At 40.5% G+C, this 17,432-nt stretch overlaps 1 protein-coding gene across 2 annotated transcripts in view; it reads right to left on the reverse strand.

Moving 5' to 3' along the window:
* Nucleotides 1-2,289: 2,289 nt before the first annotated feature.
* Nucleotides 2,290-17,432, reverse strand: part of ELL2 (elongation factor for RNA polymerase II 2) — a 73,852-nt gene continuing 58,709 nt past the window's right edge. For both annotated transcript variants that reach the window (XM_070794056.1, XM_019965437.2), the window contains 5 exons: nt 15,155-15,722; nt 12,536-12,602; nt 8,755-8,926; nt 6,303-6,347; nt 2,290-6,211 (listed from right to left, as the gene is read on the reverse strand). In XM_070794056.1, coding sequence (XP_070650157.1) covers nt 6,095-6,211; nt 6,303-6,347; nt 8,755-8,926; nt 12,536-12,602; nt 15,155-15,722 — 969 coding nt within the window. In that variant the 3' untranslated portion in view covers nt 2,290-6,094. The remainder of the gene's footprint in view (nt 6,212-6,302; nt 6,348-8,754; nt 8,927-12,535; nt 12,603-15,154; nt 15,723-17,432) is intronic.

Raw genomic sequence — 17,432 nt, forward strand, 5'->3', positions numbered from 1 at the left:
AAGTGATGTTTAAGGGGCGACCCATGGACAGAGGAGCCTGGCAGGCTGCAGTCCATGGGGTCTCAAAGAGTCGGACACGATGCAGTAACTGTGCACACGCACACATATGCACTTTAAAGGTGAGGAGGATGTAGCTAAGTGAGGGAACGGGGGTGGAGGTGGGAGTGCAGAATGGACTCCAAGTACTAAGTAAAGGCTCGGATGGGAGGGGCAGGGGCTCCTGGAGAACTGAAGGCAGGCCAGTGTGCCTAGCATGGAGCAGATGAGACTGCTAGATCACATGGCCTATTTATACCACAGTGGATTCTGTCAGCCCCCTGGAGTCCATGAAGTATAGTAAAGTGGTCAGCCTTTTTTTTTTAGAAGCCCCAACTTTCGAGTTCAAACCTGGTGACCAATTATATGGGCTCAATCTTTAGCAAGAACTCTATTTCACAGAACAGATAAGGAATTCTTACCACTCATCTCCAGATGCCCAAATTGTCCCAAGTATCTAATTACAGTAAGGCAAACCAGCCCGGCCCCCACAGAATAAACCAGGCAGGAGGTGTCAATAATATCATCTCCCCCATCGCACCGCAGATTCATCTGACCCCAACTGGAGGATTAGGCAATCACAAAATATCAGAACCACCTACTGCCACGGCCTGCCTCCCGCCCCAGTCTCAGGAAGGTAAAACCAGTGGGGCAGGTCCATGTAGGTCGCCATTTAATAAAACCTCACACACTCCACCTTGAAACCTTAAGCTTCTCTCAACTTTTGTCCCCTTTGCAATCAGAACAGACTCACCCTGGTCTAGGAAAATACTCAAACTCTCCCCTGTTGCATTCAGCAGATTGCTGGTTTTCAGAATTCCCAAGTGCTTTGCAAACAACTGAGCCTCTTCCATACCCTGGTAAGAAGGCATATTTTCACTCTGCTGCTGAGTCACTTCAGTCTATAGCTGGGGAAAAAAGTTGAACTCAAAAGACAAGTACAATGTCCAGTGTCCAGTGGGGGAGGGAGGGCTGTTGAAATAATTATACCATTGGGAGCCTCATTCCTCCCTGAGGCGCCTCGTAAACCAACCAGAATCATGGCTGGCAGGGACCATTCTGGGTGTTTAATACTAGTGCTCAATGGACGCTTGCTTCCCTTCCTCCTCCATTTCCTTCAGAAAACCTGGAGAAACTGCATGTTAAGGCTCCAACCAGAAGGGTCTTATGTCTGATTCACACTGGATTCCCCTTAGAGCTGGAGCCTGTTATGTCTCTGAGACAGCCTTTCAATATGAAGAAAAGATGATGTGATTCTAAGACGGTAGCCCTGTTCTTCCTTCTGCCTGCACTGCCTCCAGTCTCTTTCCAATAGCCCACTGTGAAGATGGTACACATCCACAAATAAAGAAAACATGTTTCCTCAAAAAGTATCCTGGCCTTCTTTCAAATTTATCATTTCTGACAGAATTGACTCCCTGAGAATCACCAGTGAGCTATCAACCCAACACACACATTCTAGTCTCCTTTGAATTAAGAGCCTAGCCTGCGGGGTGTTGCTGGAATTGTCACTCTGTGACAGTGACCCCACCCTAAATAGGTATTGACATACAGGGTTGGGGGGGGCAGTATGGAAATATGGTTAAGAACACAGATTCTGGAGTCAGGCGCCATCGTTTACTAGCTGTTCGTCTTACAGGCAAGTGTCTTACCTTCTCTAGGCCTCAGTTTGTTGTTGTTGCTTAGTTGCTAAGTCCTGTCTGACTCTTTTGCCACCGCATGGACTGTAGCCCACCAGGCTCCTCTGTCCATGGGATTTCCCAAACAAGAATACTGGAGCCAGCTGCCATTTCCTCCTCTAGGGGATCTTCCCGGCCCAGGGATCGAAGCCGTTGTCTCCTGCCTTGCAGGCGGATTCTTTTACTGCTGAGCCACCTGGGAAACCCAAAGCCTCAGTTTCCTTGCCTATAAAATAGGGATAGCAGGGTTGTGGTGAGGAGAAATGGGACAGTACATACAAAGTGGATAACCAACGGAAGATCCTCCATAAAAGGTACCTGTTAGTATCGTTCCCCTAGTAGATGCTGCCTTTGGAGGGCATGTCCTCCACTCGTAAAACAAGCAGCAGGGGCTCCTGAACCAAATACTCTGTGTTCCTACTTCCTAGAGTCATCAGCAAGTAACGTCTCTGTCCCAGGAAGATCAGTTACCTTAGGGCATCAGAGAGAACTGTTGTGGGATTTCTTTTTAAAAAACAAAACAAAACAGAATTAAGAGCTTTGAAATGAGACAACGGAAAAACGAGCACCAGAATTGCAAAGTTAACATTTTTATTGAACTGAAATTGGTGTAGAACAACAGGGGCCACCATCGCTGCTGAGCTCAGTTAACAACTGAAGAGCCCCTGCGACATCTTACCTTTCTAAAACGGTTTGGGTGGAACGACCGAAAACAGCGTAGATATATATGTGTAGGTTTTTTAACACTTCAAAATATTTTAAAATGAGCCTCATAGCCTTGTTCAGTTTTCAGGTTACAGAGGACACTGATAACATCTTCTGTTGCCTTCATTTAGTTGTGTCAGTTAATAACTGTTCCCAAGAGGTTCCTCTCAAAGCTGGCTGTTGATTTTTCCCCATCGGGTACACAAGAGAAGGATTTAGAACACTTAGGCAAGTGATACACTGTAAGAACCTTAAAAGTAGCAACGGCAAAACCACACGTACGTGACTCAGTACTCACGGGGCCAGCAAGACAAGGCAACTGGCTGGAGAGTTTCAGTCAAGTTCCAGAAGCAAAGAACACACTAGTGGAAGGGCAAGGCAACCATGTGGAGGGTCGGAACTGATGCACCATTTGTGTCTAAACCTCATTTCAACGCCTTGCTTCAAACATGAAAATATGCATTTGTTTGACAGAATAAGGTGAAATATTTTAAGGGGAAAGAAAACTCCTATAAAGGTTAAAAGATCAGTCAGAGATGAAGGAAGGTTAATACTGGATTTTTATAATCAATGCACGCAGCAATGATATCAAGTGACAACACCAATTACTTCTGTGAGAGCAAGTTCTGAACATTCATCTCTACGAGGGTATTAACCCCTCTCAAGTATTCCAAGGGAGATACATAAGCAACAAGGCAGGAAGTGAAACCTCACATAAAACAAAAAAACCACATCTACTTGATGCTATTTTTGGTTTGTATTAAATCAGCTGCTCATTCATTCTGGAGTTAATTTATGGGTGTTGGTAAAAATCTTCAAGAGTGCTTCAAATTATTTTAGGTGAAATGTGATGAACAAATAATAAGTCATTGTCTCATCTTGACAATGCTATTTTACACTTAACTATTTCTCTCAAAAAACAAAACTGAACTGAAACAAAACCTAAATAAATTCTACCAGAGTAGTAACTACGTGGCCACCCATTCCTGCAGCAATTTTTTGAGAGAATCTAAAAATCTTGCAGTAGGAGATGAAAGATGATTATAAATATAAATATTTTAATAGGCCTATGCCTATCTTTAAAAGAGATGTAGTCTCAGGTAACAGCAGATTCAGAGATTTACACCTCTCAAATTTGCAAGACAGACAGATACACGTTTTGCAAGGATCTGCCCAATGTATACAACAAACATCTAAATTAAGGCTTTTATAGGTAGGTGGTCAAGTCTGTGGGCGTGCAATCCCGGATTTTCAGAAAGCATCTCCAGCTTCCATTGTTACCCAATTTGTAAACCAGAAGACGTGCTGATGGAGGTGGGTAGGAGCTCCAAGGGCCAACAATTAACCAACTGGAAGGCTTGCCTTATTTGTAAACAAGTTTTAAAGTAAGAGCTGGCAGTGAAACAATTGAGGGTGCCTCAAATGATGTTGAGAGGAAAAGTGATTTGCACCTGCTGAGAGATGGGCTTTAAAAAAAAAAAAAAAACCAGCTGAATTTCGGTTCAAGACCTTGAGATTTAGAGACCTAAATGTTTAGAGTTGCTTCCAAGCCAAAGGTTCTCACACTTTAGCTTGCAGAAGTCTCTTGGAGGATACTTAGGAAAATGTGGCTATGTGGGCCCCATCTCCAGAGATTCTAATTTGGGGGATGCAAGTGGCCCGAGCACCTTGCTTTTGAGAAACACCACTCCCAGCAAGTAGCAGCACACGGTCTTTGATTAAAAGGCCACGATGTCTAAGAAATGACCTCTATGAGGTCATCACCTATGGAAGAATCCCTCAGGAGACTCCACCATAATGAAGTGAGGACCAACTTTATCCCCAGTTAAGTTTCTTTTCCTATTTTTTTTTCCCAACTGAAAGTTTGATATCAATGAACACAATGATTGTACCAATTCTGAGGTAAAAGGAAGAGCACCAGGGATCTCAATGCTTAAAAAAAAATCAAATTCCCTAAGAGGTCCATGCTATGTAGCAATCAAATTTCTGCGGTAATGTATTAGAGTTAGAGTGCACAGGGCCTTGTTGTAGTCTTTGTATAGTGTACTTTTACCATATTATTTACTCTTTCCTGTTAATGTTTTGGAACTCCATAGACAAAATTCCATCTACATGTTCTCTCAGGTTTTTTTTGGATACCAGCATTTTCTGGTTTACAACGATACACAACGAAGTTATATATTTTTTTGGATGCTGGAGACAAACATCTTTATTAAAGATACCACCAAAATTTTGGCAAACATTTCAAAACATATTTGTAAACATAATGCTTCCCTTTTAAACTGGCAGCACTTTGAAAAACAATACGATAAGACAACACAACTTGTATCAACATTAGTTCAAAACCCTTATATTTTTGACCACATAACTTATGTTCCCACACGATAAAACAAATGATAGTTTAAATCAACGTCAACAGATAAACTCCATGAAATGAAAGTTTGTGCTGTTTGATGAATCACAGTATGTTATGGTTAAATATATCCGCTCTGTTTTATATTCCTGGCACCCAGGATGAAAAAAAAATTCTTTAAATATACATTTCATGTAGGTAATAGCTTCTTTGCATATCTCTCTTCAAAAAATACTTTATAGCAGTATATAAATAGGTTACCTACACATTTCATGTTATAATTTTGCCCCAAAACTATAGATCTGTTTCATTTTCATAACATCTCAATTTTGCCCAACATTAATAAAGCTGACAAACGGTTGAAATGGAAATGCTTTTTGTCTTCCATGATAGAAGTAGCAATTTGACAGGAAAAAAAAAAAACACCTACAGTAACACTCGTCAGTTGTTTCACCTGAGCGTTTGGCCTACTGAGAGTAGCAGCTTTTCTCCTCCATGCACGCTCACATCCACACCACCTCTGCACACACACAGGTCGAGCACACGCGTTCAGACGCTGGTAGGCCACAGTGTACTTCCCACTGCTCTAATCAAATGGGAAGCAGTGCAGCTAATGAGCAACCACACTAGGTACACAACTAGCAAACACCTTAAGGCAACCATTGCAATGGGGGGTTAACTTGCAGGGCGATTCCTGTTCTAGATCAAGTCAGCCTATATATACACGTGTGTGTATAGATCTATACGCGTACTCACACACCTTTCTATTTCTTAACCCTCCAAAACAATGTTTTAACTTTTTTTTTGTATTTTGTGCAAATTTCTAAATGTTCTACCATTTAAGGCAAAGAGTTCGCATTAAGAAAGGTCAGAAAATAGGCTTATGTTTATCCAAAAGCATTTCACCTTGCATGTTACTTTTTTTTTTTAAATATACGTAACTTTGAAGGGTGGACACTGGATCCCTAATATCTAAAAAAAAAAAAGAAAAGAAAATAATTTCTAATGACAAACACAGTTTTTAAGGAAAAAAGTTGATTTGAAGTACAGACACTGGATCCCCAATATCTAAAAAAAAATTATTTCTATTGAAAAACACAAGTCTTAAAGGTGAAGAAAGGACCAGAAAAAGCAGCTTCAAAAATGCAAGGAAGCAAAGTAAAATGGGAAAACAAGGAAAAAAAAACAGGTAACTCAAGTTTACTAATACTGAAACTTTCAACAGGCAAAGTTTCATTTTTTAGAATTTTGAGAGCAATTCATTTGGAATTTTAAATAAATAAGCTTAAGTTTATTCACATCTTCTGGTCCAAGCAGAGCTCTAGTGCCATGACTCTGCTTGCTGTTGGTCAAATTCACCTATTAGTCTTTTGATGTGAGCTAGCTTGTTATGAAGATACTCGCATCGGTATTTTTCTTCGTGGTAATTGGGACTAGACTGTGGATGAAAAAAACAAAACAGGAGTAAGACTATGGAATTCGTAATACTTTCTCAATGAGGTCAGAAAACTAATAGTGATGATACCTACCTGCTTTATCTTCTGATATTCTTGTAAGACTTCTTCATGAACATTCTAGAAAAGTAATAATTAGAAGTCAGAAGAGAACTTTTTTTCTTTGTGGTATAAACAGATAACTCACAATTGGCAAGGGTGTGGGAAATATTAATGATGGAATTAATTTGGTATAGTCTTAAAGGAAGGCAGTTTAGCAATTGCCATTAAGATTGCAAATGCAAAACTGACTCAGCATTTATACTTCTTTCAGATTATTTGTACCTGAATGAAATGACACATGTTCAGGGCTACTTGCTACAGTGCTGTGTGTAAAGCAGAAGAAAGTAAACACGGTCTAAACATCCACTGGGAAGGCAATGGCACCCCACTCCAGTACTCTTGCCTGGAAAATCCCATGGATGGAGGAGCCTGGTAGGCTGCAGTCCATGGGGTCGAAGCCACCAGGCTCCCCCGTCCCTGGGATTCTCCAGGCAAGAACACTGGAGTGGGTTGCCATTTCCTTCTCCAATGCATGAAAGTAAAAAGTGAAAGCAAAGTCGCTCAGTTGTGTCCGACTCTTAGCGACCCCATAGACTGCAGCCTACCAGGCTCCTCCATCCATGGGATTTTCCAGGCAAGAGTACTGGAGTGGGGTGCCATTGCCTTCTCAGAAGGAATCCTAAGAGGCCATTAAAGATGAGGGGAGTGCTGTATGTGCTTACGTAAAAAAGTTCTCTAAGATACATGTTGGTCAATGAAAAAAGCAAAGTACAAACAGTTTTATATAGTTTGGTATCATTTGTTTATAAGGGAGAAACAAAATATTATGTTCTGAGAATTTTTAATGAAATCAGATAATGTAATAAAGTATCTCAACTTACTGGAACATAAGACAAGGGTGCATCTTATCGATGATGACATCTTAGGTTCAATTAAATATGGTATATTCGTGAATTTACTTGTGTATATCTTATAATCACACAGCCTTCTGAAAGAATACACCGGGAACTGGTAATATTGATTTCCTCGAGGGAGGATTATTGAGTTGCAAGGCAAGAGCTAACCTTTAAGTACCATATGACCTGGTATACTATGCATCTAAGCAGTTTCCAAATGCTTACATTTGTTCTGCACAGCTCTAATAATCTCACTCTATGGATGGGATTTTGAGTATTTTCAGGCAAGTAACCTTCCCAAGGTCATACAAGTAGAGCAGAGGTAGGAACCAAATGCAAGCCGCCTGGCTTCAGAGCTTGCTCCTAACCACTAAGCAATTCTTAGAATTACATTTTAGTTTAAATATAATTGTGGTACTCTAGTAAATAACTATATAGAAGGAAAAAAAAAAACCTCCTAACCACTGTATCACTCACTAACTTCTTGCACTCCCAACCACCCACTCCTCTGCAAAGTCTTCTATAACTTTAGGCAGCTTGTTTAAAAGATGGCCCACTAATAGATATAGTGAATCTCTAGGGCTTCCTTGATGGCTCAGCTGGTAAAGAATCTGCCTGCAATGCAGGAAACCTGGGTTCGATCCCTGGGTTGGGAAGATCCCCTGGAAAAGGGAAAAGTATTCAACTCCAGTATTCTGGCCTGGAGAATTTCATGAACTGAAGAGTTCATGGGGTTGCAAAGAGTTGGACACAACTGAGTGACTTTCACTTTCAGGGCATAGGTGCTTTTTCTTGTGTAGGTTCCTGCTGGAACAACAGTGGACTATGATGGAGACACCATTTGTGGCTGTGAAGTGCGACAAACTTATCTGTCCTACACAAGGAGGGGAACTCCCATTTATACCAGTCCTTTGGCTGAGGGCTCTAAGAACACTGTGGAGGCGGGTCAGGCTTCTCCTGCTCTGTGTCAGCTGTAGTAATATTACCACTTAAGGTAGGCAAGTGAGAATGGATTAATACCTGCTAACAAATGTCAGTAGTTGGACTAGCTGGAAGCACCCAGCTTTTCTTCACTTAAACCCCAAACCTGAGTGGTCTTAGGCTTCTTTTAATATTCTATGCCAGACTGAGGTTTAAAATAAATAAATTTACTCAAAATAGTAATTTTGGGAAATAGTATCAGATATAAGAACTATAGTCTGAGTAGGTAACGCAATCAAATATTTTGATGAATCCCAAATCCAGCTTTTTTTCCCCCTATTTAGTCATCTGTATTTTTTTTAGTACACTACATGTTATGTCACGGGAAGTACATGAGTATATATTATATATTTTATACATATTATATAAAAATAGTGATTTTTTTTTTACATTGGAGGAAATAGAGGCTCATCGTGTTACTTATTTTTAAGAACTGTTTCAAATATTTATTTTCCTAGCTAATTCTAAGTCAAAGCCAAAAGCTGCAGAGAGGCTGGTCTGTGAAAGGACCTGCTCTGAAGGCTAGCAGGACGTCTGGGGATGGGCAGGGCAGAGAAAGGAAGAAGGCAAAATATGAAGTCAGTCCACTGAGGAAAACATGTGTTTACCTGATACTCTTTTGAGCCTGGAGAAAGGCGTTTTCGCTGTGCATCCAGTTTGATAAATCTTCTAGCCACAGTCTCCATCCTGGCATGCAAGGCCCTATATTCATCATACTCAGCGTTGAAGTCATCCTTGTAATTCTGGCGTTGCTCATAGGAGACGATGGCAATATATTTTCTAATAAGACAAAAGGTAAATGGAGAGGAGCTGTAGAACAAACATGACGCACAATATTTAAGCCAAATATTTGGAAACCGCATCTGTGCGTTGTTCCCTAGGCTGAGTCCCATTCTACCACTGCTTGAAGCCTGCCACTCCTTCAAAGACCTTCCAGGTGAAACTATCCCATAGCAGAGTTTAAAAACCTCGGTGAAGGAGAGTAAATGTGAGAAAACAAAACAAAACCAAACCATGGTGGCAATGGAATCACAGCGCAACTAGGAGACAGCACTCACAGAGGCAGCTTCCTACAGCCTTCTGCACTCGAGATAACTGACTGCTGTGTTAGCGGCAGAGGCCAGCCCTCTGCTAGTCACGTGGAGAGCAGAGGGCTGGTGGGGGACCGCGAGCCAGAGAATGTCACACAGTCACCAAGGGCTGAAGGCAGAGCGCTCTCTAGACCCGCTGCTTTATGAGAGGCAGTCTCTGTCTTTGGCCTTGCACACCTGCTGCCAGCAAGGTGCCTCAGGCTGTTCCCTCTGCCTTTCCTCCCATTTCTGGCGAGGCAAACATAAAATACAAAAGGGGGATTGTTTTACCATTAAAAAAAAAAATAAGAGAGCAGGAAAAATAAAAAGGGGGGAAAAGGAATAATTCTCTAGTTCTTTTCAAACTTTTACTGCCATACTATGTGTAACAGAAAGCCAGTTTTATACTATCAGTTTATTTTCTTAATAGAAAGGCTACAAATATTTTACTTCAGGGTGTGAGTATCTCTAGGGACCTAGAGAATTAAAGTCATCTTCCCAGTGTCAGTCTGTTCAGTGGTGGTAAGTAAATCAATAATATTAAAGTTTATATCATTTGTGGATATGGGTCTTTGCAGTCTGTGCTCCTGTCATGGGATGCAAAATTCCCTTGATTTTTTGAGATAAAAACTGAGATTTTGAAGCAATTTCAGGCAGGAGCTTCAGGGTGCCCTGGGGGTACACATCTATTCTTTACTGAAGAAGATTTTGGGAGTTCAGTCCTCTCAAGAATGGTTTTAGACAATCTTATCAGTTTTGTTTAAAATGCAAAATAGCACAGATGTCTATTTGCAAATGTGAGAAAAGTGATGCAGTGAGCAACCTTAATGTCCTCATTAATATTTTTATTCCTGCTGAGTTAGACCGTGTGGAGGTTTAATTTTATAAGTGTAATTGAGACAGTGGTAGTATGCTGATTTAAAGCTGCCCTGCTAGTATACGTGCTATAAAAGGAACCTCACCAGCCAAGCAGGGAAGCTGTCCTCTCTAGAAAGGTTCCTGGGGATAAGCATTCATAAGCAAAACGGCTTAGCTGAAACTCAGGTTCCATTTGTTATATAAAACATTTATCCCCCTTTCTTCAAGGAGGCCATACCCCCCTTTTAATTTAATTACCCCCTTAGGGAAGAAAGTACCAAAGTGGCCAGCAGTTGTGTTGCTATTTTATAGAAGATTATTTGGTTATACTGACATTTTAATGAAAAGTATTTCATTATTTTTAATAAAAATTATTATGGTTCTGCAGTTGGCTCTTAATGTAGTGATGGAATAAAATGTTAAATACTTTGGATAAGTCACAACCACAGTCTTATTAAGAAGTGTTCATATTATAAAAAAATTAGGACTGTTGTGGTTCAGTATGAATTATTCAGAGGCTGGTCATTAAAGGTTTTATAGGATGTCCTTTTGGTTTCTTAAGAAACAGGTTTAAGTTCTATATTTTTAGTGATTTTTCTGAAATTTCATGCTTTATCACCATTTTAAGAAAATATGCAATATTTATATAAGATAGCTTTGGTTAAAATAAACTGCTTAAGTAAATTAAGCAATCATGGAGGTTATATATTTTCATGATTTTTAAAAGAACTAGAAAATGACAAACATACAGAAATGCACCGAGGCAGATATCTGCAGCAACCATCTGTAGATCAGTAAATTCGAAACAACTTATTAAGTACAGAATTAATTGCTTAAGTTGACAAAACACAGCCAACACTCGGAATACATGAGGGAACGGTTAGAATTACTTTTGAGTCTCCCCACATGATTTTGTCCTATGTAACAAATATACAGCAGTATTACCATTGTATAAGAGGAATTCAAAATCCGTCGAAAGAGAATGAGAGCACAGCACTGCAGCTGTTATTTGAGGGCACCACTTTTCACAAGATTTGAAAGGGAACGCATTTGGAGAGGTGACCCCCCACATCAGTGGAGCCAGGCACTGTCCCCCATCCATCCCTGACCGGGCCAACGCAGTGGCAGCAGCTTTTCCAACCGCCTCCCACCCTCCCCACCCCCCGGCCCCACCGGCCCCAAACACAGACTTTTAAGATGAAAGAGTATTCAGCATGGTTTCCTGGATTCCTTTTAGTTAAGAGATGATAACCGGCATTATCATTCCATGCTGTATCATTCCCAAATAAGTATAGCTTTCACCACTACTGTTATGCAAAGTAACACATTTTTAGTGTAAAATGTTTTCTACTCTGGAAATGAACGTTTCATTAGACACGGAGCACTAAACCGCATAGTTTAACTTTGCACACCATGAGATGCTACTGATAAAGAAAAAATGTTCATACAGCCCAGGTTCCATTTTCCAGTCTACATGTAAGCTATCTGTTAATTTTCTAAGCTACTAGTGAGTAAATCTGTGTGTTCTTTCACTCTCCATTTTTCTAGACTCTTGCAACTTAATTATTTTCTTCTTACAAAAGCCTTTGAGTCTGAAAAAATTATGTGTCCAAGTTATAATTTCTGTGATAACCAGTTATAAGAAAGTCCCCAGCTTAGCATTTAGCAACTTGTTGTCACAACAAGAAAAACATTATAACTAGTATTAGAGCGAAATGAGCAAATTTTACTGCTCTCTCCTCTTAATTTTATGGCACAGCTTTATTTAAATCAAAAGCCATCTATCTCTGCTGCTGCTGCTAAGTCGCTTCAGTCGTGTCCAACTCTGTGTGACCCCATAGACAGCAGCCCATCAGGCTCCGCCGTCCCTGGGATTCTCCAGGCAAGAAGACTGGAGTTGGACGCCATTTCCTTCTCCAATGCATGAAAGTGAAAAGTGAAAGTGAAGTCACTCAGTTGTGTCCGACTCTTAGCGACCCCATGGACTGCAGCCTTCCAGGCTCCTCTGTCCATGGGATTTTCCAGGCAAGAGTACTGGAGTGGGGTGCCATTGCCTTCTTTGTATTAACTGCAGAGGTTTAAGCACTTTATCAGTAATAAACTGTCCCTTTGGGGGCCCAAATGAATGACTGTGCACTGACAGACTGTCAGCTTTGAAGCGTAAGATCCCTGAAATCTTCCATAATCAAATGCTTGGCCTGGCCTCAGAACAAAGGACAGGCTTCTCTATACTTAAAGGCCACCGAGCAGAGCTCAGGGCAGGGGCAGGCACAACCTGCTGAAGCCGACAAGAGTGGACTGGGGACGAGCAGGCTTAATGGCAGCCTTTTTAATTGCAGGGGTGGCTCCAGGACTCTATTTCTGAACTTCTTACTGTTCTGATTTGCAAATTATGGGAAAAGAGTTTGCAAAGTTTCTAAAATTGAACAGTTCTCCCCCATTGGCAGACATTTAAACTTACATCAAATAATCTGGAAGTTCAATTGTTGAAGAAGGCTCCGTGGAGGCAGTGCAATCCTCTTTAACTCCTGCAAAGAAAAAAAAAAATTTTTTTTTCAAGCGTTCACCAAACAGTATGGTTACAAAATGCCTATAATTCTAAAATAGATCAGAAACATCTGGAACACTTTTCCTCAAATTCTATTCTTCCATCTCAATAAGCAACAGTGAGCAAGGAATACAATTGAGCACGAACAATAGAGGCCCTATGACCAGCGCCAGCAGAACCGACGCCAGGCATTGAAAGCACCCTGGCTACTGCAGTGTCTGCACAATAAAGGAATTCCATCTTAACCCAAGGTCAATCTTCTATTCTTTCCACAACAGTTGTGGCATCTGCCCAGCAATTCAAAGACTGTGGTGGCAGATGCAGCCAGACAATGGGAGATACAAACTTTATATCAACATCTACTTTTTGTAGGATTCAAATAAGGCAGATGAGATAATGAAGTCAGGTAGCAGAGTGCTTCAATCACTGTATTTTTGCTGCTATTCTTTTTGTATGCAGACAGTGCAATTGGGCAGAAGTCTTCCCATCATTTTAAAGTAATTTAAAATGTTATTAGTGAACAATTTACACTCCTCTAATCTCTAACCCTCATAGTACTACATGGGTTTTTTCTTACGAGGCCAAAATAAATAGATAAATCAAGTCAGTCACTCAGAATTACGCTGTGAATCCCTCAGTATTCCATTTGTTTGAATGTACCATTTCCAGAGGGTATGTTTAGATTTTTTATTAGGGTAATTTTTTTTATCATTCAAAGTAGAATTAAACTAGTAACTCAAACCCAAGCCCTGCCTGCTGGCAAAACATACATGTTCAATATAAAACAAGAGTGAGTATTTAATAATTTCTTGGTTTAATATTTTAAAGGACAAACCACACTAAACAAATTATGCAGACCTTGTGGACTTACTGTGTGTGCGTATCTGATTCAGGCTTAGGTAAAAGCTTGTTTTTACAACAGCCCGAGTCTTAAAGGAAAAGGCATTGAGTGCTTGTCACCTGGCTTTTCCTTTGCCGCAGACATCAGATAAATTTCAATGGGTGCAGAGCATGTGGGTCTGAATCGGTCCTCAGTTTATGATAATCTCGACTGGCTGGTCCATCCTTAGTGAAGGATTTAGAGACTAGGTCTGCTTCTCTCGGCTTCCAAGTGGGAAAATAGTCAAACTCTGCTGTAGGACTCATCGTTCTAGGATCCAGTCCTCCCAGCAGATGCCTTTGACTCAGGATTACCTTCTGATGGTGGGAAGTGTGGAGTGGAGCATACCCAGGAATCTGGCTCACTGAGCACAAAGTTTCATTATTCTCTTTTCTTTTCTTGATCTGGCAACTTCAAGTATGATAGTGTTTGAGGGAAAAAGCTTACAGCTGACTCTTGGGCTACTATACACTACCACGCTGATCTAAATATTTCAACAGCTATGCTTTGATGGGCAATATACTCAATCCACGTCAGTAAAGGCACTGAATCATACTATCCCCATAATCCAAGCTTCTCTCCTATGGTTAAAACAGTCAGTTAAATCTAAGTACCACAGGCTTTCAGTATTATGGGTGAATCACATAAAGATTAAACTCCTTAAAGTCTAGTCACTGAAGTACATTTTCTAAAGTTGTATTTTTCTGGGCAATTTTACCTTAGTTATGCTGGGTTTAAAACTGGTAGCAGTCCTAAATGATGAGCATGGATCTTCTCTATGCTGGTGTGTAAGACATTACGTTTTAAATATATGGACTAAGAGAAATCTAATTATGTCATTAGGTTTTAAAGATCGCTACACCTTAGGTAAGCAGTGTTTCTACCGACTAACTGTTCTTCAGAGGTAAAGCATGATTTTAGGCTTCTTTGGGTCTCTAGATATTTGACTTTTAAAGCTTCCAGAAATTTGAAATGGTTAAATTTATTAATAACAACTGATGTTAGTTTACTCAAACAATGTTCTCAAAATTGGGTGAGGGGGTGGAGAAAAAAACCCCAAATCTATCAAGCTAGTCACAAATAGCCTTGCACAAGACAAATTGCTTTCACTCTGAATGAAGATGATGCTATGGATCTCCACATGTAATTTTACCTCGCTTGTTTTATAAAGAATTTGACATTTCCCCTGTGCTATTATTAATTAAAGCAGGGTTGACCCTGTTTCTTTGGCAAAGAAGGAAATGAGTATTTTTATTGCTAATTGTGTGTCTGGTTAAATCAGTTCAAGAATGGCATATAATAGGTCTTGTTGAGGTTGCACAATACTGTGACAGCTCTGGAGAAGAGCAACAAAGTCCACCTTCTCAAAGTGGGTCCCTGGAGGACCAAAGGTCATTTTCAGTTGTCACCATCTTATTAATAAATACAGAAAACAATGGTTAATAGTTGGCTAAGAAGAGACAGAAAATGAATACTGTAAAATGGAAGAGAAAGAAACTTGCTCCAAAGGACAATACTAAAATTAATAACTAAACAGCAGGTCATTTGATAAAAAAGCATTACTAATTCTAAACAGCACACTCACATTCAGCACAGTCCCCTCTTCCTGTTCATTTAACCCACAGAGTTGGGTTTTTACAAATGCAAAATACCTTCATTGGAATCCGGATTGGAGTCATTCAGCTTGGCAATTTCCTCTTCTCTTTTAAGGTCCTCTTCCTTTTCCTCAATCATCTCAACGTCTTGCTTTTTTATTTGGTCCTTTTCCTTGTGTTTTTTAGATTTCTTCTTGGACTTTTTGTGAGACGAATGGTTTTCTTCCATAGGCTCTGGACACTTTAGTAGAACTGAACCAGGGGGTAAGGTTTCCAGAGAAGTCCTAGAGGTATATTTGTCTTGCTGGTCCTCATAGATACTACCATCTTGACTAAAACTGTCAACAGGTAGGTCTTGAGTCCCCCGGCCTTCTGGAGTGCTAGGGGAATTGGAGTTAGAATTTACAGTCTGAGGCGGGTTGGAGACAGGCAGGTGGGTTGAAGGCAGCGGTGGAGGCGAGGGGATGGCAGCGGCTGCAGGGGGTGGCGGGAGGCCTGCAGCGGATTTTTCACTGGTGGGATTCAAATGGCCGTTTAATGTTGGCGGCACTCTATTTGTCAGGTGAGATATTCGAGCCTTTTTATTCATTAAAGGATCAATGAAATCTGAATCCAAAAGCCGTTTCTAGGGATGGTGGTGAGGGGGAAACAGAGAAGAAAAAAAAAAAAAAAATGAGCCGGTTTGCACTAAAATGTAATACATGTGTCACTCGTTACCATATGAACTGAGTAATTTTATTCATACTTAAATTTATAACCAATTTAAATTCATCACCAGCATCGTGTTAACTATTCTCTGAGCTTAAGGCACAACCTACAATAAGTTTTCATGTCTGGTGTAAAAAAACCAGAATCTGGAAAATATGTTTTTTTTTTTAATTTATTTATTTTTTTGACTGCACTGGGTCTTAGTTAGGGTATGTGGGATCTAGTTGCCTGACCAGGGATCAAACCTGGACCCCCTGCATTGGGAGCATGGAGACTTAGCCACTGGAACACCAGGGAAGGCCCCCCTAACATGTTTCTTGAAGAGATACATCAGATTATACTTTCTGATCATGCAACCCCACCGTCAATTCCTTGAGAGACTGCTGCTGCTGCTGCTAAGTCGATTCAGTCATGTCCAACTCTGTGTGACCCCATAGACGGCAGCCCACCAGGCTCCTCTGTCCCTGGGATTCTCCAGGCAAGAACACTGGAGTGGGTTGCCATTTCCTTCTCTAATGCATGAGAATGAAAAGTTAAAGTGAAGTCGCTCAGTCATGTCCGACTTTTTTTGACCCCATGGATTGTAGCCTACCAGGCTCCTCCATCCATGGGATTTTCCAGGCAAAAGTACTGGAGTGGGTTGCCATTTCCTTCTCCACTTGAGAGACTAGGCCAATTTATGTGGATTATATCACTCAGGAAGTGTATTAAATAGAGGTGGCCTCCTCCTTCTGCTGGCCACAGCTGACCTACTTATATTCAGTGAGAACCTCCTCTGAATATAACCAACCATTATTGGTTGTCAGAATCAACAGGGGAAGGAACAGGGCAACAAGCCTACATTTATTTGATCTCTTTGAATGTGCTAAGATGCTGCAGTTACAAATATTTTGGCTGTTACTTATTATTTCCCCTGTCTTAAGATGGGAACAACCAGCACCTTCAAAATAGTTTCTCAATCAATCTCTATCATTGCTGAAATACTATCCACTTCCTCCCTGGCCCCCCTTAAATATATCTCTTCACTGGATTAAAAGATAAGTCTAAACAACTGGTACATAAAAATAATATAAAGTCATGTTAATATCATCCTAATCCAGCAACAAAAATAACAGAATTTAAAATAAAAAGGCAAGTCAGAGAGTTGATCCCCACTTCTGTCCCATCTCCCTAAGCCTCAGGAGAGGGGTTCAGGGACAGGAGCACTCTGTCTACAGCACTGGGGGAGACAGGTCGGTCTCACCACTAGTCCCAGAGACCTGAGAGCGTTCGAGGTGGTCTGAGAACCAGGTGGGCTTGAACTCTTACGCTGCTCAGGATCTCCACATCTTCTTCCAACTGAATCTTTTGGGGGAAACTCTAAGCTGGAATGGAGTCTAACTGGAATAGTCTGATTGGGATCTAGTCAAAAAGTGCTTTGAGAAAACATATATGGGAATGGCAGAACTTTTTATTTGCTTATATATTCAATTTTCTCTATAATCTAAGACTTGATATGAGGCTGAATAAATATTGTCTTCTAGTTAGTGATTAAATGGAAAAGTAGATAATCTCAACAAAATGAAAACTTAAAGAACCGAATAGCAAGGTAGACATTAAGTACCTTAATGACAAATAGTGCTATGTA

Source organism: Bos indicus, chromosome 7, assembly GCF_029378745.1.
Source record: "Bos indicus isolate NIAB-ARS_2022 breed Sahiwal x Tharparkar chromosome 7, NIAB-ARS_B.indTharparkar_mat_pri_1.0, whole genome shotgun sequence".
NCBI classification, from domain to species: Eukaryota; Metazoa; Chordata; class Mammalia; order Artiodactyla; family Bovidae; genus Bos; species Bos indicus.